Genomic DNA, 25,459 nt, shown 5'->3' with positions numbered 1-25,459 from the left:
AAAAGCATCCTTTCACTGCACAGTGCCTCCACTGACTGCAAAAGTTTATTCGTGAAAGGGATCTTCAGTCACCTTTAGTTTCTGGCTGGGGCTTGGCTTTTCCTCTGTATTTGAGTGATCATATGTATTTATCACACTGCTTAAATCCAGTACTCCCTTTTCCTGGAAGACCTATGATGCCTCTGACTCAGATATAGGGCTTGGTTTTAAGAGCACAACCAAGTCAAAATATTTCAATATTTTTGACTAACAAATACTGCACTGGTGGCATCTTAGAAATTTACATGAACAAAATTAATGCAGTTTTTTAAGGTTGTTTCCCAGCTGAATGAATTGCATGTCTTCATACAATGGGGTTGTATTTTATAGAAAATATGCTTTGGAAAAAGAGTGCAGGCTGCTGGCCATGTTGCTTGCAAGTAGAAAGCTACACTATTCCTAGGCTACACTTTGCATAGTAAGCTTGGGCAAATGAAAGCTATTTGCTGAAAACTATAGATGAATTAATTAATTTGAACCATCCTTAGAAGAAATAATTCTCTCACTGATCTTGTCAGTCTCTATACTGACCTTCTGTGTCCACTAGTTTCCTATATGTTAATCAGTAAACTGACCTATGGGAAAGATATTTGACATCCCAGAATGGACAGTAAGAGAACAATTCTGCAGTCAGAGGGAGCTCTCATTTATCTCCTTCTCTAGTGCCTGGGGTTGTTGGGGGCTTTTATTCTGATTTTGCTTTTTTTAAATGTGGAAGAGTAAACTTTACCTCTGGTAGACAAGGTGGCTAAAACCTTTCCAAGATTTCCTTTCAGGATTAATGGAAGCAATGGATTCAAGAGTGCTATTGTGTCTTCCATTATGATAACTAAGTCATGATGCTTAATTGTTTTCTGAATGTCTTCCATAATGGTATGCCAATATTGTCAGCATATGTCAGAGCATATTTATTCAAATTAATTACATCCCTAATAGTCCTCTGTAAAAAAAAAAAAAAAAAAAAAAAAAAAAAAAACAAAAAAAAAAAAACAAAAAACCAAACTGTATTCTCTTTCAGATTTTAGTTGTTTTGCTTAAACAAATCCTGTTGATTAAAAATAGGCCACTGGGAAATAACCAGAATGGCATGTGGTACTTGTCAAATTAATGCTTTCCTTACCCACTTTCAGATATGATGCTAACTTAGAGATGGCTAAAAGTGTTGGAATGAAAAAATCCATTACCACTAACACATGTCTAGGTGTTTCACAATTTTTCATCTTTGGATCCTATGCCCTTGCATTTTGGTATGGGACCAAGCTCACTGCTGAGGATCCACATTATGACATCGGCCGTGTGTTAATTGTAAGTACAGCAATGCAGCTTTGAAAAATGTTTTGTATCTTCAGGGAAAGTTATGCAAGTGGTGTCTCTGTTTTCTGCCATGTGCTTGCTAAATCAGCTGTTAGAGACTCACTTAGTATAAAACAACAGAAAGGTACTCATCTTGTATAGCTTTTGATATAATAAGTTTGATTGTCTTAGACTCTATTTGTAAGGTGGGATGAATAACCTAGAGCCGGTGGTGAAATCTTTCTAGAGCACACATGGGCACTGGTGACTCTGTAATCATTAATTGCGATGCTGCTCTCCATCTCCCACAGGTGTTCTTCTCTGTGCTTGTTGGAGCTTTCTCCCTGGGCCAGGCAGCTCCCAACCTGGAGAGTGTGGCTAATGCACGTGGGGCTGCCTATGAAGTGTATAAGATTATCAATAAGGTAAACATCTAAGTACATAGACTAGAAGCCTTTCAACCAACTTAACTTTCACTCCCCCTCCTTTTTTTTTTTCCCTTGAGAAATGTAACAAAAGCGCTCTAAAGCTCCCAAATCATCAACTTCATGGATGTTTACCACAGAAACACATAATATTTTCGTTCATCTAAAAAAACCCAGCCTCTTTATTTGTTACAGTGAAAGCTGGAAAACCTGATGTGTCTGAGATATATTGTTGAGGTTTTTCTCTAATATTAGACTTTCAGCTCCAGTGGGAAAGTAGTATGACACTATACTAATTTTTAAAAATGCATGTATGCACAAATTCAGCTGAGATGGGGTTTATTGGGGAGGGGGAGTTGGTGAAGAGGGGATTAATATTGCTATTGAAAGTTATAATAATAATCTGTAATGCTGATGTTGCTATAAAAAAGGTTTTACTCATTATTTTCTTGGTCTTGCTGTGCTATGCAGCAATTGTATATCTGTGTGTATAAAATACTTTAAAGCAGGACTAAAAAGTTCATGGAGAAATGGCTACCTCATTCTTCTTGATGTGAGTATAAAATCCTTCTATGCAGATTACTGAGGGCCACTGTTTTGGCTTCAAGAGAATGCAGTTAAGTTCTGCAATTACAGATTTTCTGCTATGGATTTTGTTGCATTTGAAAATGTACTGTATTTGTCAAAGTAGAATTCACAGTTTGATGTTCCCCCGTATTCACCATCCTGCAAGTAAAATGCAGCAGTTCTGCAATGATGTACTGCAGTGTAAACCAGGAGCTGAGAAAGTAAAGAACGATATATGTAGCAAAAATAATCGTTGCAAAAGTGAAATAACCACCAATTTATTTTACAAACCTCTTTCCAGAAACGGCTCATAGATAGCAGTTCTAAGGAGGGTTACAAGCCAGACAAACTCATAGGACAAATTGAATTCAGAAATATCCATTTCAGCTACCCTTCCAGACCTGATGTTAAAGTGAGTGTTCTGTTTGGATTACTGTACTGAAATTCCTCAGCCTATGTCCATATTGTCTAATCTTGTTATTCTTGATTGCAAAATGCATTCCTGATTTGGGGGATGTGGCATAACTTTTCCTTCAGTAATGCACAAAGACAAAGCTCTAGATCTACTGTCATGGTCTATCTTGTTCTCTTCTGCAGGAAAAATCTAACATGTCTTGCTCCTAGTCTGAATTTCTGTGAACAAGAACTTTGATAAATCAAATAAGATTTTTCAAAATCTTTCATTCAGGCTTCCAGACTTTAAGCAGTTAAACCAGAAAGTTACTTTTTTTCCAGTTTCTTGCCTCTTTGGAGTTATGATATCCTGTGCAAAAAATTATCAGAGATAGACTTTCAGTACATTTGATAGCATATTGTTGTAAACTTATCATCCTAAATGTACATTTGGAAGTCAAACATTGTTTTGGGCATATGTTAAAATTGCTGTTCAATAAACTGTTGTCCCTGTTCTTTGCTAGTTTTGTTTCCATTAGTGTCCTGTGTACATCATGTTATGGTGATTACTTTTGTGGTGATACAGCTGATTTGACCTCTTTGCCATATTCTTTTATAATCTTTTGAACACCTTGATAAAGGTAAAAGTTACTTACTTGATGAAGAAAATGGTAGAAACAGGTATTTCAAATGTCAACAATTAACAGCTTGACATGCTGATCTAGTGGTGAGAATGGAAGGCTTATTCCTCTATGTCTGTTTCTTCAGGTGGCTTTTCACAACTCAGACATCTGAGGTCTGTCCCACTGCGCATCAAATCTGTTTCCAGGACATTGGGACAGCTGGAGGGCAAACTCAGAGCTGGGCTTTCTCCTTAACTGAATTTTGTACAATGTATCTTCTATCACTCTTGGCTCAGAAATCTGAAGGGACAGAGCAGAGTCTTCATCTTTCTTCCTAAAAATCCTTTTCAGGCTCATGAGTTATGTTACGGGCCAGCACACCAAATGGCAGGGAAATAAGACATATTTCTCATCTTTCCCAAATCTGAGTCAGCATCTCTCCCTACTGAGAGCATCAATGTTATTTAATAGAGCCAAAATAATTCAGCAAAGCTGTGTAGAAATTACCCAGAATCTCTCAAGCAATTGATGCAACACAGCATAATCTTCCTTGTTCAGGTTAAACCAATTCAAAGAGATCTAAGGACTATAGTCATTGTTAGTTTTGATTTTAAGATTTAATACCTTGCCTGATGAAAGAGAGTTAGAAATAGCCTAGTATGTGGTAATGATTATTTGTATCTGGAGGTATTATGATATCTAGAATAGAGTTCATTCTTGAAAATGCAGACATGGGGATATCAGCTTCCTGGGGCTATAAAACTGGGTGGATGTAATACAGGGAGAGGAATATTGCAACTATTTTAATCTCTCATTGCAAAAACATGTGTAGGCAAACTTATAAATCAGCCTGGTATAAACAAGGAGAGTTTCCATAGCAGCCAAGTATTTTGGCAACTACACAGCATTACTTGTAATGGCATGGACATCTTTTGAGGTAAAATGTTCTCTAAATGTGAAAATAGCAACAAAGATATCATTAATCTATAACTACTCCCCAGGCTGCTGAGGCTGTTAACAATAAAGAATGGGGTTTCTTAAGGGCTTTCCAGCAGTTTTACCTTGTCAAAACAGCCGTTTATATTTTAAAAACAGAAGAAAGCAGGCTTGTTTTAGTGATATCCTTTAGCATCTGAAAAATAATTTTCTGTGAGATTCATAATTAAGTGTTATGCCATGGAAAATGGAGGACAGCAGGAGAATGTAAGACCCCAAGCCTGCTACCAGACCACACAAACTGGGGAAAATGAGCTATCAAGTTTGGAGTACTGTGCCTGTGTCTATATTAGTTTGAGTGTGCTGGGGAATTTTCCCAGGCACTGGAATGCAATGGTCTATGCAAGGGAACTCTTAAAATGTTTCTTGGCATGAACTTGGCCTGTTCCAGTTATCAATCTTCTCAAAAAATTCCCAGGCTTGGTTTGGTAGGCAGAGGGATCCAGGGACCATTCCCAAAAGGCAGGTTGCATGTAGCCATCCTGTTTCGAAGGCCAATAGATTTCACAAGCATAGGTGCAGTCTTTTCCCTGTCAGTGCTCCAGGATATTCCCAGGTACAATCAACTTATTGATGTTGCCATACCTTCAGACTGTGGCCCTCACTACTGCCTTGGTAGCAATAGCTACAGTTACCTTGACAGGCTGTTCTCTAATCAAACTTGTTAAACTAAGGTATACTTTTTTTTATTTATTCACAGATCCTCAAAGGTCTAAACTTGAAAGTTCAAACTGGGAAGACCATTGCTTTAGTTGGTGCCAGTGGCTGTGGAAAAAGCACTACTGTTCAGTTGCTGCAGAGATTCTATGATCCTGACCAGGGAGAAGTGAGTGTCTGAAAGAGAACTGTAAACAGTCAGAGCTATTAGAACATGCACAAGTTTCCCATATTGACTGAGCCTTGTTTATTATTTTGACTGAATTTGAGCACATATCTGCATAGTTCATATTTCCACAATTTCAATTTCAGATGAATGATCCTCTCTTGTTGGCCTGACTTCACTATTCTGCTCCTTCTTACAGTACTATGTCACACATAGCAAATGCCACAAGTCTTTGAATAGACTTGCAAGATCTGAATTTAAAATAATTATCAATAGTTCACTTTTAAAATTCTCTAAACTTTTTAAGCAAAGCATAACCCAACAATGTTCTGCTGTATTTTACTTCCTTTTCATTGAATGTAAGCTAAAACCTGCAGAGAGCTTCCCTTTTTTAAATGCTTGTTTTCTTGGCTTGTTTTTCACTGTTAACCCACAGCAAAAGTTTCCATCATTACACACTGTATGTGTTTTACCACTAAACACTAAATCCAGTTAGTAAATGGTAAATACTTCCCACCAGAAATTTCCAAAGCAAAAAATTGAGACAGGAGAAACAATGTGTTTTTAAGAAAATGTGCTTTTTACTCGTGATATTTGAAGAATGCTACTTAATAGTTCCTACTGCTAGTTGAAAGTAGGTAGACATTTCAAATATTAAAAATTGAATTATCAGTATATAAGGTACCAAGACAGCTGTTATCAACACAGTTTCTTAAACTTAATGTTTCTGTGGCTGTTCATTCCTGCCTCCATGACTCATTTTGCTGTGTCAATGCCAATGTTCATAGGACCACACTGCAAATTATCTAGGTTAAAAATAACTTTCCCTTTCCTCTTAGTCAACTTGAACTCTCTTTGATCTGGTGTAAAGCACAGCCACAGAGACAATTGTGTAGCCACAACTGTGAAGACAGCAAACTGGCATCAGGACATGAGAATCATGTAAAAAGTGTCCAAGGAAGCTGGAGGATTAAGCCAGCTCAGATAGGATGGTTATTGGGGGAACATAAAAAAAACAAAGCTCATGATGTCTTCTCTGTTTATGTTGCTCCTCATAATTCTCCAGCTTGTGCAGTGGATGGAAAAACTGCTGTTGCAGCTTCTCCCCCAACGTAGTTTTCTATTAAAGACGCTATTTTTTTTTTTTCTTGACCTTCTAGCTGATACTTCAGTCAAGTAATAGTAATTAATTGCTTTATTATAAACAGAGTACATTTCCTCGACTTCTTTGATGCATTCTTTTCCTCTCAGATTACCTTAGATGGTCGGGATATTCGGACCCTTAACACAAAGTGGCTACGAGAAAATATTGGCATTGTGAGCCAAGAGCCTGTTTTGTTTGCAACCACAATAGCTGAGAACATTCGCTATGGCAGAGAAGACATCTCTGATGCTGAAATTGAGCAAGCAGCCAAGGAAGCCAATGCTTTTGACTTTATATCTAGACTCCCTGATGTAAGTTCATGAACTTATTTTGAGTGTAAGAATGAAAGGTCCATTTTAGGTTGGTGTCCTGTTTCTGAGAGGCAGAGCATGGGAATCCAAGTTATACTACAACTTCTCAAAAGATACTTATTGCCTCCAGCAGATTTCAGTTTAGAGAGTTTTTCAACTAGATTATTGTGCCTTTGGTTGCTCTCAAAGGACTTGTGCTGAAGTCTGGGAAAAAATGTCAACGTCTTAACTCAGGAGAAAGGAAGCTTCACAGCCATCCTTACCCATCTCATGAGGCAGGGAAGAGTTGGGCTTTTAAAAAGAAGAATGAGAAATCCAAAGCCCTTTGTACAAAATCCAAAGCTGTCTGTACATTCACAGGAAGTGGGGGGAGTGGAAGAAATAAGTATGGCCTGAGCTAAGACCCTTCTTAGCAGTTAGAAGCTTGAGCCCTCCCTCTGCCTGAGATTCCTGGCTTTGAGCCCTCTCTTAGCAGTAGGTGCCTTACTCCTTTCAGGATGAGGGTGGGAAGCAAGGTCAATCATTCTAAACACATCCTCACAAATGGATAGTATGTTCTTCCCTTCTTTCCTGAAGTTAAAAAAATGGGGGGAAAGTGCCCACCTGGGATTTGATTTCAAATCCTTTTACTCCTTTAGAGAGCTTGACCCCCACCTCTCAAGAATTTCTAGCCATTTCTAGCTTGTCAGTCTGTTCCAAGGTTCCTTTTTCTCAGGAAGAGTTATTTTATCATATTTACTCTTATATAGCTGTTTAATAAAAACTACACTGGACTTTGAGATTTGCCACTTTGCAGTAAGTGATACAGTCAGTAGGAACCAAACCATGGCTCCAAGGGGGGTGTCTCAGATTCAGAGGAGGCACATTTCTGCTGTGTCCCTATCACTCCAACCGTTTTGGAAAGGTAGGCAATAATCAGAAAATATAGAGATGCCTGTTACAGGCTTGTCTTGAGAAACCCCAGGGTTTGGAGCACCGAGTGAGCAGTAAAGATCAAGTCTTTAAAGAACCATGTGTTCAAAGTTTGGCAGGTACCACATGTGGTGGGGGTGGGAGGGTTTGGCTAAGGGCCAGTTGGATGGATGTCCTTCCGTGTTTGCTCTGCATGTGCTCAAGTCAGCTGGAAGAAGCTACATCTTCTACAAGTGAGTAGTTAGGGTTGCATGGAGAAATGAGGATTTGAGATGTCTCAGCTTCTGTTCTGTTCTCTCCTTTCTCAGAAATTTAACACCATGGTGGGTGAAAGAGGGGCTCAGCTGAGTGGAGGACAGAAGCAGCGAATAGCTATTGCCCGTGCCCTAGCAAGAAATCCCAAAATTCTTCTTCTGGATGAAGCTACATCTGCATTAGATACTCAGAGTGAATCCATAGTGCAAGCAGCTCTTGATAAGGTAGGACTCATATTAATGAAGCTAGCAGCTTCCATGAAAAGGTGAAACAGTGATTAAGAAAAATTAATGTACAATTTTCAGTTCAGGTTTCCATCAGAATCAAGGACATTGGAACATAAAATTTGGAAGGATGTTCCATTTCAATGTTTTAACAGGGAGTTTGAACTATCAAAAATTTAATTGAAAATCATGTTAATTTGTTTACGGCTTTTGGTTTTGCATTATTACTTATTACGAAGACACTTAGTCATGTGGAACTGAAACTTAGGTCTCCTGCACTCCCTTTCTCAAATCATAATTGTTCATTTGCTGGTCAAATATTGATTGCATCTTATCATGGCAAGATATGAGGGCAGAATGGCCCTTTCTAGGTAGATTAATAGAAAAGTATATTTCTTTTACTGATATTCCTAGTATTTATTCCTTATTGAATAGTTGCTTCATAATTTTCAGAAAGCTCTTGGAATTTAGCCATTTGCATTCTTTTCCTGCTTTTAGCAGCCCCACAGCTCTAGGGTGAGTGCTGCTGCAGAGCAGATGTCAGAATTTGTACCCATGACTGTGATCAGTACACAATACCTTCCTCACAGCCCACCTTCCTCAGCAGTTTCCATCAACATATAGTGGAACCCATAGGCTTTGATTGAAAAAGAACTTCACGGTTGGGCTTGAATGTGTTTTCTTTTGTCTAATATTTATTTTAATGTATTTTTTAGAATGAGGTGAAAAATTCTGCCTTTCATTTCCATAGTTATGCAGAGAGATACGAATTACTAGTATGGCTCAAGGGAAATACAGACTTGTTATCTTCACTTGCTAGTCAGTTTAAATCTGAGGTAAAGTGCATTTGTTTGTTATATTCATGTCGTTCTAGTGATATTAGTATTGAGGTAACATGTAGATGCAAAAATAATATTCATATAATCTGATTTCTATATCAATCATATAATTGATGCAGACTTAAACCCTAAAAGATTGCTGCTTTAGATGTAATTTAGCTTTCTTCTGTGTCTTTGGTTGTTTTTTAAAATTTTATAGTGAAGTACTTAGCTTTTCCAGAAGGTTATTGCTTCATTTAGTGCATAACAGAGAGAGGTCATTCAATTAAGTGGACTCTTTCTCATCCTTCTTCATGTTCTCAGAACACGCCAAAATGAACCCTGAATCATAAGTTAGTCATCTTTTCACAGCTTTTTGATGTCCATCAGTGTAGTCCCCTAATGGGATTTCCAAATTGCTTTTCAACATCCCTGAGTGGAAAAAGTGGTGCTAATATTGTTCATTATTTTTACAGCTGAGGAGCAGAGATACTAACCTCATGAATGCTCACTGTTTCTGGGCATTCATGTTCAGCTGCTAGTAGCCAGCTGTTTTTCAGATAACTTTGCATCTTTTAAAGCATTTTGCTAGTTCTGATCACAGCTCCCAGCTACGATGGTGAAGGCTTTGTGCATTAGGACAGAGGCATAAAAACCACGCTGTGGCAGACCTGCTGTGACAGGCTGTGAGTGACTTGCATCAGGTCCGTGAGAACTGAATGGCAGGTGTAGGGGAAGAGTTCAAATCTCCATGGAAGCCGTCCTCTACTGCAGATGCCATCATCATCTTCATGCCCCTGTTCCTGTGCCCATACGATGCACAGCTTCCGTAGCAAGAAACTTCCAGCAGGTTCCAGGACCACAGAACATCTTTGTTGCATGAGGTCCCCTTGGATCTCTTGTCCTGCCTTCAAGTCACCATCTGCTCCAGGCATCAGGGAGGAGGAAAGCCAGCCTCTCCAGCAGTCACAAGCTGGCCTGTGGTCATTTGCTGCATGAGGGCTGTGTGTGCCACTGGTCTGCGTGAGGGAGCTGGAGAGGGGTGGAACACAACCTGCCGACTGAGACTTCAGCAGCTCTTCCTGCCAAATCCCAGCAGGATTATTGTCAAATCAGCTTGTTTCAAAAGGGAGTGGCCCAAATCCATTTTTGATGCCAGTTTGTTCTTCTGTTCTTTCCTGTTAAGTCTTGCATGAAATTATGCTGATGCTGTACTTCCAAAAAGTGGAGTATATAAAGAAAATATCTGCTCTTTATATATTTGCTATCCTAGCTTTGCTTTCAGAAAGATCTAGCTATTCTCACAGCACTTCCCCCTTGCGCTTGCAAGCACATGGAAACACTTTGTTACAACTTTAGCTCAAACAGTTCAAGTTTTATAAAAAGTCAAATAACAAATAAACTTTCATTATGGTCTTAAATACCTGTTGCCTGTCTAAAAAGATTAATGTGGCTTTCTCTACCTAAATTAGTCAAACAAACTGTCCTTGGACTGCTAAACAAGGACATGAAACCAGGAAAAAAAGTCATCTTTGCTTTTAAAAGAGAATTTTTTTTTAAGTTTTGATTTACTTCATGTTACAAATGACTGAAATAACTTTGTTTTATTTCTGTCCTATTTTCTTGCACATAATAATTGTAACTGGGTTTTGTGTGTTTCTGTAAGGCTCGGGCTGGACGTACCACCATTGTGATTGCTCACAGACTGTCTACCATCAGGACTGCTGACACTATTGCTGGATTTGAGAAAGGCATCGTGGTTGAACAAGGGACGCACAGTGAACTGATGTTGCAGAAAGGAGTCTACTATTCCCTTGTAATGCAGCAGGTAAGGGCAAATTTATTTACTTTCTTTCTCCATTTCACAGAGTTGTCAAATGATGGTTGGTGGAGCCATTTTCTCTCTCTGGTTCCTGCATATTGTCCAGCTGGCAGCTGCTCAGTTATTCTAGTCTGGGCACAGACACAGGCTTGGAATCCTTGGGGGTTTTACCTTTAAGTGTTTCATATTTATGCAATCCAATATGTCAAAAACATAAGTGAGCTTAAGGCACAGACTGCATAATTATGGCATAACCACAGAGGTGTTAGATTCCAGGTGGATTCCATAGGCTTCCTTAAAGAAAAAAGGGGAAAAAATCAGAATCAAATACTCTACTGTTCTGCCATTGCAGACTGAAATATATATGGCCTATAGACAACAGTAGTTACACAACTGAAACAGCAGTATTCATGAGGAAAAAAACTACTTTTCCTTCTTTCTGTTTAAAATGCCTTAACTGTATATCCTGGATTCTCACCAGGGTTGTAGCAGTGATGTTCAAGATTATGGCACATCAGAAGATAGTGAAGTCACAGAAGCTGAGGAATATGAGGAAAATATAAATCCTGTGGAAGAGCTGACCCTTCAAAATAATTTTGAAGGATCTGTGATGTCAGGAAGAGGCAGCATTCGAAGAAGATCCAGCAGATATAAGAGCAAGAGGAGTTCATCTAAAAATCCCTTTGGAAAAAAGAAGAAAAAAATGGAGGTGGAGGTTGGTATTAGAACTTCAGTTTCTAATTTCAAAGATAAGACGTAAGCATAAACAAAAAACACATAACCTGGATTACTTTTAGAGAGCTGGCTGCCATGCAACTTTTACTCTGGTGCCACTGCAGTCAGCACTCACCAGACTGAGCATCTGGGGATAATCATTTGTCTTAACAAAGATCTTCATTTTAACACTACTGAGTCAGTGTGAAACTGGAAAAAACTTTTGCTATTGATTTGTCATGCTTAGTACAATTATTATTTCAGTAGTGTTGATGTTTTAATTCTATCTAACTAAAACTAGTTGTGAGATTTCATTTGCAAGATTCTTTACTCCCTGGTACTTACTGTTGCAAATATTCCTGGATAATGTAATCCCTGAAAACCCAAACTGAAGGCGCCTTGGAGTATCATACTACATTTATGTCAAGCAGAAGAAAAAAGAATCAAAACCCTAACATTTTGAAGAGCTTTCCCACTAAAAGCACCATTACTCTCTCTGTTTTAGTATGTGTTTCAGTTCTGCAGGGTTTTTACAGATAAAACAACTTAGTTGACTCATGTCATACATCAATAAGAGTCACATAGGAAGTTCAGGTTTTAGGAAAAGGAGTTTGTTTTGTCAAAGTTGAGTAAAACTTGCTGGTATCAATAGAGCAGAGTTGTAGTGCATTCTGGATCAGACTTTATCTAAGCAGCTCAACAGGGACTTGATTTTGTTTTCTGTTTTGTAGTACTTTAACTGCAGATTTTCTTTTTTTTTTTCATGAAACGTTTTGGAAGAGTTGTTTGGTATATTGAGGTTGCTTGGGTTTTTTGTTTAGGTTTGGGGTTTTTACCTGATTTCAGGACCCTTGAAGTAAAGAAATATAAATTCCAAAGTAAAAACATGAATCCTTCTAAATCTATGGAAACTAGGATCCCATCTGTAATAAGCAATCTGACATTTTAAAATATTTATGAAAGCCTTAATATATTTTTTATCTACAGATAGTCCTCCTCACTAAAATATATCTTCCAGCTAATGAATATTCAAATAGCACAAAGGAACTGGATTCATCCCTATTATCATATAAAGTCATGTAACTTCAAAAGATACTTTTTGGCTGTATATTAATACTGTTTATGACCTTAGAGGAAGTAGTGGGTGTTCATGCTCAAGAATACAATATTCATCCCATTCAGAAAAAAATGAAGTTGAACATCCAGCAGATGTAATTATTTCAGAGAAATCAGCCCACTTCTATAGCTGAGGCTTAGCCACCCTCATTAGCATCTGAAACACAGGATAAAATAACCAGGAAGCAAGAGCAACTTGCTTGTAATCCTGACTAATATTTTGTCTCCTTTCTAATGTCTTCATTATTTGTTTTCTCAGAAATATCCTTTTGGAGGCATAGGCACTTTATTTAAGTGGTAAAGCAGGACAGAACATTTTTTGTGCTTTCAAAGCAGAAACAGTCTAACTGACTCTAACACATGCCTCTTTCCTGGTTTTGGTAATGATTCATTGGATATAGTTTGCCAAAGAGAAAAATGACCTCTCTACCCAATTGTTCTATGGCCAGCCCACTGGCATTTTGCTGAACTGGAGGGATCTCTTCTGTGCTCTGAACAGTGAGACTTTTAGTTCTTTATAATGATTGAAATGTTAGTTGCCATTTATGGTGACCAGCCCTATCTGACTTCAGTGAACTGTCCTGGCCCTTCTCCCCTCAAGACTTAGCCTTTTATTAAATTTTTTGTCCCCAAATTTTCACAGTGCAGTTGATGTTCTAGAATATGAAACAGCAAAGCAGTAAATCTCCAGCATGTTTGCCTCATCTGAGTGCACAGAGAGGGCTTTCAGCACTTTACCAAGATAGTTCACTGCCCAAAGCCTAATGAACACCCACTGTCTGGGGAATTTTGTTCTGCAACTTTCCAAGGAAAACTTGCAACTTTTTGCCGTAGGAAGAAAATCTCCCTGCTGTGCCTTACTTAAAAATCCTGGCTCTGAACAAACCTGAGTGGTTCTATGTACTGCTGGGAGTGATTGCTGCCGCTGTCATAGGTGCGGTCCATCCTGCATTCGCTGTTATATTTGGAAAAATTATTGGGGTAAGTTTTTTGGGGTCTTTTCTTCTTTTTTTTTTGGGGGGGGGGGGTGAGTGGGTGTGGTGGTTTTTTGGGGGTTTTTTGTTTTGCTTGTGGGTTTTGTTTTTTGGGGGGTTTTGGGGGTGTTTTTTAGTGGTCTTTGGTTTTTCAATTTGTTCGGGTTTGGGGTTTTTTTTTGGGTTGTTTTTTTTTTTTGCAACTGGAGGTTGCAGTCCTGAGCTTTCCTCATGATCAGCCACTCAGTTCTTGCCATGTAAGTCTCTCAGTGGGATTGACTTCTATACATCCAGTGAAAAATGTAGAAGGGACTCTGGAAGCAGAGCATGGTAGAACTGCATCTGACTAGCAGAGGAAAGGAGGAATATGGATGGATATGGGAGAACAAATTAACGCAATGTAGGTTAAATGAAAAGCTGGGGTGTCTACTGGGTCCTCAACAGAAAATTGACTGAAGACTGATTTTAGGATCCAGGATACTTGCTAGAAGAAATTAAAGTAGACAAGCTTCTTGAGATGAAGGCTGGCTTTTATGTAATGGATGCTTGTCTATGTACTCATTTTTGTGGTTTTTTTCTTTTCATAGGCTTTTCAAGAAAGAGATCCAGAAAAAAGGAGTAAAAACACTGTGCTGCTTTCTTTAATATTTCTTTTACTTGGAGTGATTATCTTAGCAGCATACATAATCCAAGTAAGTGTCACTACACTGAAATTTTAAAAGCCCTGAATTCTCCAGCAGGCTGCAGGTATAACTCATATCAACACAATCTGAGAAGTAAAACAACAATCAGAGCTTACAAAAATATGCAGAAGTGCCAGGGTCTTCCTGGGATATATAGATTTAATGTTAATGTTTACCTAAAGACGTATGTCTACATTTGCTCTTGGTTTAAATAATCCACTGAAGGCAATGTTAATTCAGCATGATTTAAATCAAAGTTGAGGGTCTGGCCTTACAGTCAAAGTTAATACTGACATTTCTCACTGACTGTAAGAGTCTATAGGCTCTTGACAAAATAAGTAGGAAGCAGACTCGCTCTTTCCATTGCAGATGGAGCTTTTCATACCATCAAGTAAATTCCACCATTTGCTGTCCTCATATGACTGCTTTAAATCTTGCAGGAAACACTTAGTGCCCATTGATGTCCGTGTCATAAAATCCATCAGTATGACTGCTGTGAGTGAATGTCTCTGGACACAATCAGGGTGGGGAGGCCAATCAGTAGACAGGCTGATTTATCTTGTAGTGCCATTGTCTGTGTGGGCAAGGTTGACCAGAGAAGTTTAATCTCCCTTTGCTTGGGTCATGATACAAGTATGTAATATATAGATGCCTTCTTTGCCATGTGAGAAAATTGAGTTTCAGGTTCAGGAATGTGAACGATGCTTTTCCCAGGATATATATATTTACTGTAGGGAGGGGCTATAAGTGTGACTGCTTTTGTTGTGCTTCTTGGTGTGATTGCTTTCGTTGTGCAGATTTATAAACAGAATAACAGCATCAGATGAGAAAATGTGACTCTTTTTCCTCCCCCAGGGATTCATGTTTGGGAAGTCTGGGGAAATGCTAACAATGAGACTGCGCTCTTTGTCCTTCAGAGCATTACTTCAGCAGGTACGAATGAGGCAGTTAGGATATCAAGAGAGCAATGGGTGTAGACAAGGACCTGTGTCTCCATAGAAACACCTGAAAGGGACTAGAAGAAAGTAAATTGGTGACTGGAAGAAAAAAGAACCCTACCACAGCCTTTGCAATAAAAAGTCTTCCTTTCCATTCTGTGGGTACAAATCCTTTTGGGTCCCTTCCAACTCAGGATATTCTATAGCTGATGGAATAGGTAATTTGTAAGAGAATAGTTAATCTCTTCAGGCCTGAGGAATTTTTAAGTAAGTGGGGGTTATAATAAAAGTTTCTAAATAGACATGTTCAGGAAAACATTGCGGCCAATAACACTTTGGTTATGAACAACTAGATGTCCACAAAAGAACAATGCTTTTTAGGCTTTTTCTTTTAGTTTATTTGGAAATGATGACTACAGAGAAAGAATACTCAGTTAGCCATACTTTTTTGTACTTTCATGTAAGTTTTTGAAACAAAAATCAATGTCTTTTCTTGAAGGAGATTGGATGGTATGACGACCAGAAAAATGCTGTTGGTGTTCTGTTAACTCGTCTTGCTACAGATGCTTCCCAAGTTAAAGGCGTATGTTGATCCTTTTATGCGTTTTTTAAATATCTTTTTCCTTAAAAATATTAATTGCAACTGGCAAGGAACTCCAAGATTATTTCAGAAAACAAAGTAGTAAATCTATCCCACATACTGGCATATGCATTTACATAGCATGCTACAGATACATCGGAAATGGTTTCCCAGATGATAATATACAAGAACTACCAAAAATCCAGTAGATGTTCACGTACCTTTCATGTCCCTCCCTGCAAATCTTTAAGCTAAATATATAATAATTGGTAGGTCATTTCACCATGCAAAGTGAATTCTGCATATATGCTTGGACCATAGTCATTGGGCCCCAGGTTTTTAAACCCCGTTATGGTGTAAAACCTTACTGACCTCAGTGAAGAGAATTCTTCTCATTGCCACAAAATATACTTCACAAACAGTAAGAAATAGACCAGAATAATTAAAAAACCCCACATAGGGCAATGATCTACAAGGAATCTCTAGGGGTCTACTCAAGAAGCTGGTATGGGAGAGGTGGCTGCTGGAAACTGACAAGAGAATATGGCAAATTCTGCACAGTTCTTCCAACTGCTCACCTCATCAGCAGAACTTGACAATCTGCCAAACATTTGTTTCTTCCCATCTCTTTGCGGGGGAAAAAAATCACTGCAGGATTTGTGGGGAGAAGTTTACTAGTGTCTTTTTTTTCCCTTCATATTTGTACATCACTAATCCTTTAAACCCTACATTTTTCAGTCTCCATAGGTTTTTGTTCCTCTCTGGCCCTCTTTCATTATGGGCTTGCAGGGATAAAATAGTCTTTGACAAAATTGAGTCATCTTCATCTTTTAAAGTTTGTTTGCTTCAGTGGCAATGAACTGTCAGGGCAGTAAAAAGGAGGGGTGCACACAGTTCCCTAACTTCAAAAAACAGCTAAGGGCATGAACGGGTCTCCAGTGCTATTGCGTTCTCTGGAGAGCCAGAGCTGTCAGTAAGTCAGTACCATGCCTCATGCTGCACTGGTTGAAGTTTCCAAATCCATCTTTATGTGCAACCCCTAGAACATATGGCAACAATTCACCTTGGCATTGGTTTAATTATTAATATTTTAAATTTATTGAGCCAGAAAAGTCCTTTAAGGGCAGGAAAGTCTTTGGCAAAAGAAAGAAGAATATTTGCTTCCCACCCAAGGATTTTTGTTTTTACCATCATGCCAAGTTCTGGAAGATGAACTATTTCCATAGGGCTGTTTGTAGAAGTTTTTTCTGAAGATCAGAGCCCACCCGGATGCTGGATGTTAATCAACTCTCATTTTAAAAAGTTTTTGATGAAAAGGTTATACAGGCTGGGAGGAGGTGAGAATTCTTCAGTCAGAGTTAATATTTCCTACTCATTATCCCGCTGAGATAAAACATTTCTGCAGGGTGGCCAAATTCAGATTTCTTTTCTCTAAGAACCCAACCCCAAGTGCAGCAGTGTGAGAAGCTGAGGACAAATATTTTTCACCATGTTAGTGTGGTGGGTCTCAGTGGATGGCTGCTGTTAAAACCAAGGCCTCCTTGCCTAATGCTGGACATCTAACTGCCAATTTGCCCTACAGTGGTCATAATTTTCTCTACCTTAGGTAGTGTGTGAAGTTCCAGATACATTTCATTAAACAGCTGTCACATCCGACTCTCTACATTAACACCTCTTGCAGGCCTCAGTGCTGGCAGGTATGAGGAATCTCTAGGAATGGTTATAGAAGTTGGTACATGATGTCCAAACACGTGATCATGCATGGTTTCATTTACCAGCCAAACTGTTGGCCTTGACTACAGTAATTGGAAGTGGTAATTTGAGCAACAAAAAGAAAAATCTAATGACATATATTTGGGGGGTTTCTGGGGTTTTGTTAGGCAACTGGAAGCCGTCTTGCACTGATGACTATGACTGTCTTTACCCTCGCAACTGCCATCATTATTGCATTTGTATATGGCTGGCAGCTGACTTTGCTTATCCTGGCCTGCATTCCTTTTATTGTTGGTGCAAATGCTGTGAGTGCTAGCTCTATGTCTGGTCATGCTGCAGAAGACCAAAAAGCTTTGGAAGAGGCTGGAAGAGTAAGTTCTTCAATTTTAACTACAGAGTTCTGGTGTGAAATAACTTTTAAGGACAACATTGTAGTTATATTATAGCTGACTCAATTATCCAAGATAAATGAAGGGTGTTGAGGGGAATGTTTATGTATCTTCAAGAAAAGCAAAGCGCAGATAACACAAAACATCTGCAAGATGGGCTATAAAAATGCATTTGAAAGCCTCCATAGTGGATTTCTGGGCAGTGGCAGCTGTAGCAGAAGCAGCCCCTGCCCTGGTGCACCTTGAGCCTAAGGCAAGCAATGGGGCTCTGCACTACTCTGCTGCAGCCAGAAGTGTTGCAACATTGATATCTTTTTATTCTGTCATAAAGGCAAGCCATTAATGTGCTCAGGAATTTCAGCCTTTGTTCACCTGGTAGTGGTCATCCAGGAGGTGGAAGTAGTCCATGCAAAAAGAGCAAGCTGTGTCCAGAGGACTAGTGTTTGTTCCCATTTTATTAAATTGGGTTTAATTCATGAGGGCCACAACCCATGGGTTAGGGAAGACACTGCTGCTGAATAATTGCATTGCTCAGGACTTTCCTTTACCTTGATCCCTACTCTTAAGCAAGCACTTTCTGATCTAAAATAATAAATGCTAGAAAAGAAATCAAGTGTTCAGGAGATATGTTGTAGATTGCAGTTGTAAGGGATCACCTGTTATTTGTTTAATCTCTTTGTTTAGATTTCAACAGAATCAGTTGAAAACATAAGAACTGTAGCTTCACTGACCAGGGAAGAAATATTTTATGAAAGATATATTTCTAGTTTGAATCGTACATATAGGTGGGTTTTTTTCTCTTTAGTAATTCTTTCTTTGTACACTTCAGTCTTTCATATTTACTGTAAATACCTTTCTTGGAATATCCAACACCCAAAAGACTGGTAAGAATATCAATAGCTGTTCATATAGCTGTAAAATTTGTATGGTCCCTATATTTTTATATACATTAAGTGCAGAGTGAAAAAAACATTGCAGGATTTGTCTTTTATTATGCAAATACTTTATAAACTGCATTCCCTGCATATGTGTTACACAATATTGTGTTTGCCTACAATATAGGATATATGTTCACCCCATTTCAGTGTATTGCACTGATACCACTTAAGAACTGACAGTTCCACCACACCCTTATAACATAAACCAGTTTTATTCCTCTCACATGATTTTGAAACCTTGAAAAGAACTTTGTATGTTTCCCTTGTTTGATCCACTATGTCCCACTGACTTGTCTCCAATGAAATGCATTTGAATCACCACGGCTGCAACATTTTTCTAGCTCCATTTTACTTAAATAAAATAGCCCAAAATCTAAATTGTTTTTAATGTAAAAGAAAGAATTGAAAATTATGTATTGCAAAATCTGTCCTCAGCCAAAATAATGTTAAAATTCAAGGTCTGGTGAACTGCTAAGAGCCCAGATTTTGGCAGGACGCTTGCCTGGTCTGTCACAGGTCTGATTTACAGCTCAGACTAGAAAGATTTCCTCTTCCTCAGAGAGCACCCTAAACAATGAGGACAGACTCTGCTTCGATGTGTGTTCAATTAGCAACACAAAATGAAACCTTTCCAGAGGGACAGATTGAGAAGTAGCATCATAGTCTGAATCCCTGTGGGGATACTCAGCAATAGGTCCCCGCTCTGAATTGGGATGAGCTGGGGGAAGCCCACAGGCAGCTCTTAGGCCAGGCTGGATCCTGCTTGTTTTCTTAATAAAATGGGTCATGTGGGGCAGTTATTAACTTATTTCATTTTAACTAACTGCTGTAGTGACCTGCTCTGCTATAAAAGCAAAGGAAGGAGATTCAATTTAACATAACTGTGGATCAAGGATTTCATTGCTTTCTGTCCTAAGGGCAGCTCTGTGTCATGAGGCCAGGGGCTCTTAGGGTCTGGCAAGGGTTGTTTGTGAATGTGTGTGTTGTGGGCCGATTTGTTGTGTTTTTGGGGGTGAGCTGGATTCCTTGAACATTTTATTCCAGAAGTCTGGCTATCCCCCAGCCAGTGTCTGCTGTTTCTCTTTTACAAATCATTTATGGAGAGTTTCTTCTTTTATCAGAAAATCTCTGAAAAAAGCCCCTTTCTATGGATTTACCTATGGAATAGCTCAGTGTTCAGAGTACTTTATTAATGCAGCAGTCTTCAGATTTGGGGCATGGCTCATTGCTAATTGTCTGACCAACTTTGAAAATGTGTTTATGTAAGTATACTTTATAAAAAGTATAAAAGATCAGAATCAGTACACAGGATAGTGATTTCAATGCATGCAAATTAATTTATCAAATTACAGAGGCAATGGGGCATGGGAATTCAGGAATTCAGTCTGGTTGGGAGTGTTCTTTGGGTATAAGGGCTGTTTTGGGGAAGGGGGCATATTTGGGCAGAGAAACAGCAAGAGTGAGTAGCAAGCTCAACACACCTACTGTGGAGAAGCTTTTGCCCTTTGACTTCCCTTCCAGGCAGAGGGTGTTACAAAGAAGTGATATGATACCACTGTTCAGCTCTAAAGTAGCTTTGGGAACAAGTTGATCTTCCTAATACTGGATGATGTTTTGGAGTGTGAGGAGCTCCAGAAATATCATAACTGAAGGATGCTAGAAAACAGTAGGAAAAGAATGCATTGTTCTACCTGGAATGAATCATGCTTTGTCCTTTGCTTTTTAGAGTCTTCTCTTCTGTCATATTTGCAGCTATGAATGTTGGTCAGTCTGCTTCCCTGGCACCAGACTATGGCAAAGCTCGAATGTCAGCCCAAAGAATCTTTAAACTTTTGGAAAGAAAACCTCTAATTGACAGTTACAGTGATGAAGGTGAAAAATTGGTAAGGGTTGGTGGTATTTTGGATTGGGGTGTGGAGGGATACTGGAGATTTGTTTCTTTGGGTTTTTTGTTTTGGGGTTGTTGCTGTTTTTTGTTGTTTTGGTTTGGTTTTTGGTTTTTATTTTTGGAAGGAGTGTTCTTTTTTTATCTAGAGAAAAACTGTTGTAATAAACTAAATTAGTAATGATGTATTATCTGCAATTGTATTTACAGTTTCATATTTCTTAGGGTGTCACAAAAGGTAACTCAATTAGGATGACCTAATTGTGACCTGAAGGGAGCCTACAAGGCAGATGGTGAGGGACTTGTTATAAGAGCATGTAGAGACAAGAAAAGGAGTAATGGCTTCAAACTGAGAGTAGGTTTCTATTGGATACTAGGTAAAAATTCTTTACTGTGAGGGTGGTGGGGCACTGGAAGAGGTTGCCCAGAGAAGTTATGGAATCCCATCCCTGGACGTGTTCAAGGCCAGGCTGGATGGGGCTCTGAGCAACCTGGTGTAGTGAAAAGTGTCCCTGCCCATGGCAGGGGAGTTGCAACCAAATGTTCTTAAAGGCCCCATCCAATCCAAACCATTCTATGGTTCTGTCAAAGACAGACACTATATAAATAGTGGTACTGACTTATTTAGGGACCATTTAGTTTCTGGGTTTCAGACAAATGAGTGAAAAATAATGCTTTTCATTCTACTGACTAACATCTTAAATGGCTTCAGGAAAACATAGATAATGTCAGTTCCAATAAAAGTTGTGTTGTCTTTGTAAGGGTCTATAGGAGAAATAAAATACTAGTGCATTTTTCTAATTATTTCATAAATAAGAAAGATTAGTTCCTTTAGAGACAGACACTTTTGCCAAAAGCCATCCTATTCCATCTGTGGAAACTCTTACAATTAAAAATGTGCTCTTGTGAAGTCAAAACAAACTTAATGAATAATTTCTCTAAATTTGGGGGAGGAAAGACACAACAAGGAAAAAACAATAAAAAGTAAGAAACCAAAAAGCACTCAAAAATTTCCCGAAGAGCCTTGCCTCTAAGCTAAAATTGACATTAAGGAGGCTGACCTCAGCATTTGTCAAATTTCTGAATGTAATGCTTTCAATTTGCATGTTCTGGAAGGATTACGCTGGCACATCCAAGTTCATCTAAATTTAAAATTAACTTCCCATGTAGGTTTAGAAGGTAGCTCCTACTCAGGAAGCCATAAATCCAGTTTTCTATAACTTCAAGCTTACCGACAGGATTTTCAGCCTTTAAATCTCTGAGCACACTTGCATATTTTCTTGAACCAGGGTTCTCTGGCGCAGACATTGAAAGACTTGGCAGAAGGTCTCCAGTAAAATAAAACTTAAGTGAAAACATTTCTAATATAGACTGGACTTAACTACCAGTGATGCCTGTGACTTAACAAAGGAAAGCTTTGAGTCCATCAAATTAGGTTATCACCTGCTGTGAGAGCATTGTATTTGTGGTGCTGCTGGCATGTACAGGGAGCTGGTTCATACCCCAAAGAAGAGGACAGGCAACAGCCTTGGCATGTTCCCCCTTTCTTCCACTTGTGCTTAAATATCAGCCTGGCCAGAATGGCTAATTAACAACTATCACTGCTTTTTAAAACACAGCTTGTCCTTTGTGCCTGTGAATAACCTACTGAAGAATTTAGCTCTGCTATCTTAATCTCTGATTTTGACTTTGTATTACATTTGTTCAAAGTGTGCTACCTGCAGAGTGAGATCAGGAAAGCAAATGATGCTGTTTATATCACAAGCAGAAATGTCTCAAATATGTTAGAAATGAAAAATATGGATATTGCCTATTAAGAGGGTGGTGGGGCACTGGAATGGACTCCCCAGGGAAGTGATCACAGCACTAAGCCTGACTAAGTTCAAGTGTTTGGACAATATTCTCAAGACATGGTGTGACTCTTGGGGATGGTCCTGTGCAGGGTCAGGAGCTGGACTCTGATCCCAGAGAGTCCCTTCTACCTCAGCTTATTCTGCAACAGTTTTTCAAAGATGAGCTGAAAAATAGATACAAGAGATGCAGAAAACTTCTCCAAAAGGATGTAGTGACTTACATCTGCAGTTCATCCTATAACTATACTATACTTGTCCAACATGTCACTTAAAAGAATTTCAAAAGCATTTTTGAAAAGACCCTCCCAAACTTTCTTGGATCTCTCACTTTAATAACCAAGTCTTAACAAGTGTTGTTACAGTTAATAACAATAAATAATAAATGCTAACATGAGCATGTGAACTCTCTACTGCTTTTCAGAGCCATTTTGAAGGCAACATTGAATTCAGAAACATCCATTTTGTATATCCAACAAGGCCGGAAGTTCAGGTTTTGCAAGGACTCAGTGTGAAGGTTAACAAAGGACAGACTCTGGCATTAGTAGGAAGCAGCGGCTGTGGCAAAAGCACATCCATTCAGCTCCTGGAGAGATTTTATGACCCTGTGGAAGGACAAGTGGTAAAAATAGACTTGGGTGGCTATTAAAAGTAATTAAATCTACAGGACTCTTTATCTGCCAAGGTTTCAGAGGCATTTGACAAGCCTGGCAGTTCCTCTGTTGTGATGCCTTTTTTTAGAGGTGTGAGTTACTGAGGCTGTGCCTCCAGTGGATCTGTAGACAACCCCAAAACCCTAGTCATTGCCTTCCCTGTGCATTTGCCCACGTGTACCAGCAGCAGCATCCATGTTAGCACACTGTGCTTGCTCAGGTCACAGATCTTGCCTGGGAAAGGAATGACCATGTCCAACTGCATTTCCTCCCCAAGGTTCTTCACACCCTGGTCAGACAGGGGCATAACACTATTGTCAGTGATGCTTGTCAGTGGGTAAGTTTTCTTGATGATGTGAATTAACGCATTAGGGACACAGATATGTTTCAGGTGACACAAATGTAATCTCACATATATGTTACTGTGTCACTATCAGGAGGTCCAAATGTGCTTTTTGATGCAATCCCTGTTAATGGGTATAAAATTCAAAAGAAACCTCCTTGGAGGTTGTAAGATTGAAAGGCCTGCAGCTGAGAATATTTATTGTTGTGTTTAGCTTCTTAAGGGACAGGCTTTCCCATGAGCTTCCTGGTGCTTCTTGTGGTCAGTAGGGCTGGAAGGACTGCAAGAACAGCCTGTTACCTGCATGTTGTTTCTGCCTGCTAGGAAATTGAAGCAAAGCAATGCAAAATTTAAAACTAATGATGGAAAATACTTCATCTATTCTGCCGGTTCTTTTCCAATTTTTGCATGCAAAAAATTTACTTGATTTCATCCGGGAAACTAACACATAATGGGCTGTCTCTTAGAATTCATGTTTCCTTTTTACAGCAGGTATGTGTGGATGAGCTCAGTAGCCAGCTTGGCATCATGTTTCTGTTGTTTTTTCTAGGTAGCAGATGGATTTGATACCAGATCTCTGCATTTACAATGGCTGAGGTCCCGACTGGGCCTAGTGTCACAGGAGCCCATTTTGTTTGACTGCAGCATTGCTGAAAATATCCAGTATGGAGACAATAGTAGGGTGATTAGTCAGGAGGAAATTGAAGAAGCAGCTAAAGCAGCAAATATTCATGCCTTCATTGAAAAACTGCCAGAGGTAAGAGGCAGTGATGTTCTCTTCACAGTGAGATCATCTATTTGGAATGATATAGAGAAATCAAGGTAGTGCTCACTTGCACAGATCAAATTAAAAATAAACACTTTTGTTTCCCCTAATATAATAGCCATTATGTTTCAAAATGTCAGTGTGTTTCAAGATTAAAGTCCTTTTTTTGTTCGTTAAAAAAAAAGTCAATGTTTCCATTATTACAGTGGTAGACAACCCAGAATATTTGGGGGGTGAGGGGGAGATGGGGAAAAGGAAATGAGAGGATGTTCTATGTACAAGTAAGCGCTCATAATAACTTTTTAATATATTTTTCCTTGACAGCAGAAACTCTGATAAAGACATTTTATTTTTCTAAAGCAATTTAGTAAAACAAAGTAGTCTATTTCTAATTGAAGGGACATGCACTGGGAGTGTTTCTTATTAAATACAGAGGGGCAGTAAATCAAAAGTGGCATTTGACCTTCATGCCTGACAAGAGTTTGCTTCTAACAAAGGAAAATACTTTGAATGCTTCTTTTCACTGTAGTTCTGTGTATCTGAAACTGAGGTAATAATGCTGAAAAATATTTCATCTTCATTACTACAAATGATGTATGAGATTCTTAATTCATAAGCACTGCAGCATCAAATTCTTCATGTATTTGTCAGTTAGAATTAAATTGTTAGTTAATCTTATGATCTTAAACTCTGTAGATGCCTCATTGCTGGTACCATTCAAGGCATATTCCAGTCTTTGAGGGAGTAAATTTTCAGACTGGGTATGTTTTGGGGCTGTATATATAACTGCTTGTACTAGAGATGTTTATAAAGCTTTAGCTTTCTTAAAACCGCTTGCACTATTCTTTCTTTCAAGATGAAAATACTTTTATAGCCATGCATAAAATTTTGCTTTTCTAATCTTCCTTCTCTAAGAGTATTCACTGGTGATTTTTTATTTTTTAACATCCAGAAATATAATACCCGGGTGGGTGAGAAAGGAACACAACTTTCTGGAGGTCAAAAACAAAGAATAGCAATTGCCCGTGCTCTGGTTCGTAATCCTGCTGTTCTGCTCCTGGATGAAGCTACCTCTGCTCTTGACACAGAAAGCGAAAAGGTGAATAATTATTATTATGTGAAATACTTATGCCTATGTACGTGGCTAGTTGATTTTGTAGTATAAAATGAAAGTACACATGCTGCAAATGCTCAATTATGAAACAAGTTAGGTGTATCACAGTAGCTTTTCCACCTGAGAGGTTTGAATTGAACTATACTAGGAAGCTGTTT

General features: G+C 38.8%; 1 protein-coding gene across 3 annotated transcripts in view; it reads left to right on the top strand.

Annotated features, from left to right (window-relative positions):
* ABCB5 (ATP binding cassette subfamily B member 5) overlaps window positions 1-25,459 on the top strand; it is a 34,646-nt gene that overhangs the window by 7,800 nt on the left and 1,387 nt on the right. The window contains exons 9-27 of one of the 3 annotated variants that reach the window (XM_008631345.2): window positions 1,170-1,344; window positions 1,644-1,757; window positions 2,626-2,736; window positions 5,037-5,162; window positions 6,411-6,614; window positions 7,835-8,005; window positions 10,490-10,651; window positions 11,127-11,360; window positions 13,310-13,456; window positions 14,037-14,141; window positions 14,988-15,065; window positions 15,570-15,653; window positions 17,531-17,734; window positions 18,437-18,537; window positions 19,812-19,952; window positions 20,417-20,573; window positions 22,850-23,047; window positions 23,972-24,178; window positions 25,140-25,286. In XM_008631345.2, the coding sequence (XP_008629567.2) occupies window positions 1,170-1,344; window positions 1,644-1,757; window positions 2,626-2,736; window positions 5,037-5,162; window positions 6,411-6,614; window positions 7,835-8,005; window positions 10,490-10,651; window positions 11,127-11,360; window positions 13,310-13,456; window positions 14,037-14,141; window positions 14,988-15,065; window positions 15,570-15,653; window positions 17,531-17,734; window positions 18,437-18,537; window positions 19,812-19,952; window positions 20,417-20,573; window positions 22,850-23,047; window positions 23,972-24,178; window positions 25,140-25,286 (2,866 nt within the window). Of the gene's footprint in view, window positions 1-1,169; window positions 1,345-1,643; window positions 1,758-2,625; window positions 2,737-5,036; window positions 5,163-6,410; window positions 6,615-7,834; window positions 8,006-10,489; window positions 10,652-11,126; window positions 11,361-13,309; window positions 13,457-14,036; window positions 14,142-14,987; window positions 15,066-15,569; window positions 15,654-17,530; window positions 17,735-18,436; window positions 18,538-19,811; window positions 19,953-20,416; window positions 20,574-22,849; window positions 23,048-23,971; window positions 24,179-25,139; window positions 25,287-25,459 lie in introns of those variants that run through there. The other 2 variants (XM_017731197.1, XR_001861061.1) reach the window with 2 other exon arrangements.

Source organism: Corvus brachyrhynchos, unplaced genomic scaffold (assembly GCF_000691975.1).
Source record: "Corvus brachyrhynchos isolate BGI_N302 unplaced genomic scaffold, ASM69197v1 scaffold84, whole genome shotgun sequence".
Lineage (NCBI taxonomy): Eukaryota > Metazoa > Chordata > Aves > Passeriformes > Corvidae > Corvus > Corvus brachyrhynchos.
The sequence above is the reverse complement of the archived record's forward strand: the minus strand, read 5'-3'. Positions and strand labels throughout refer to the sequence as shown.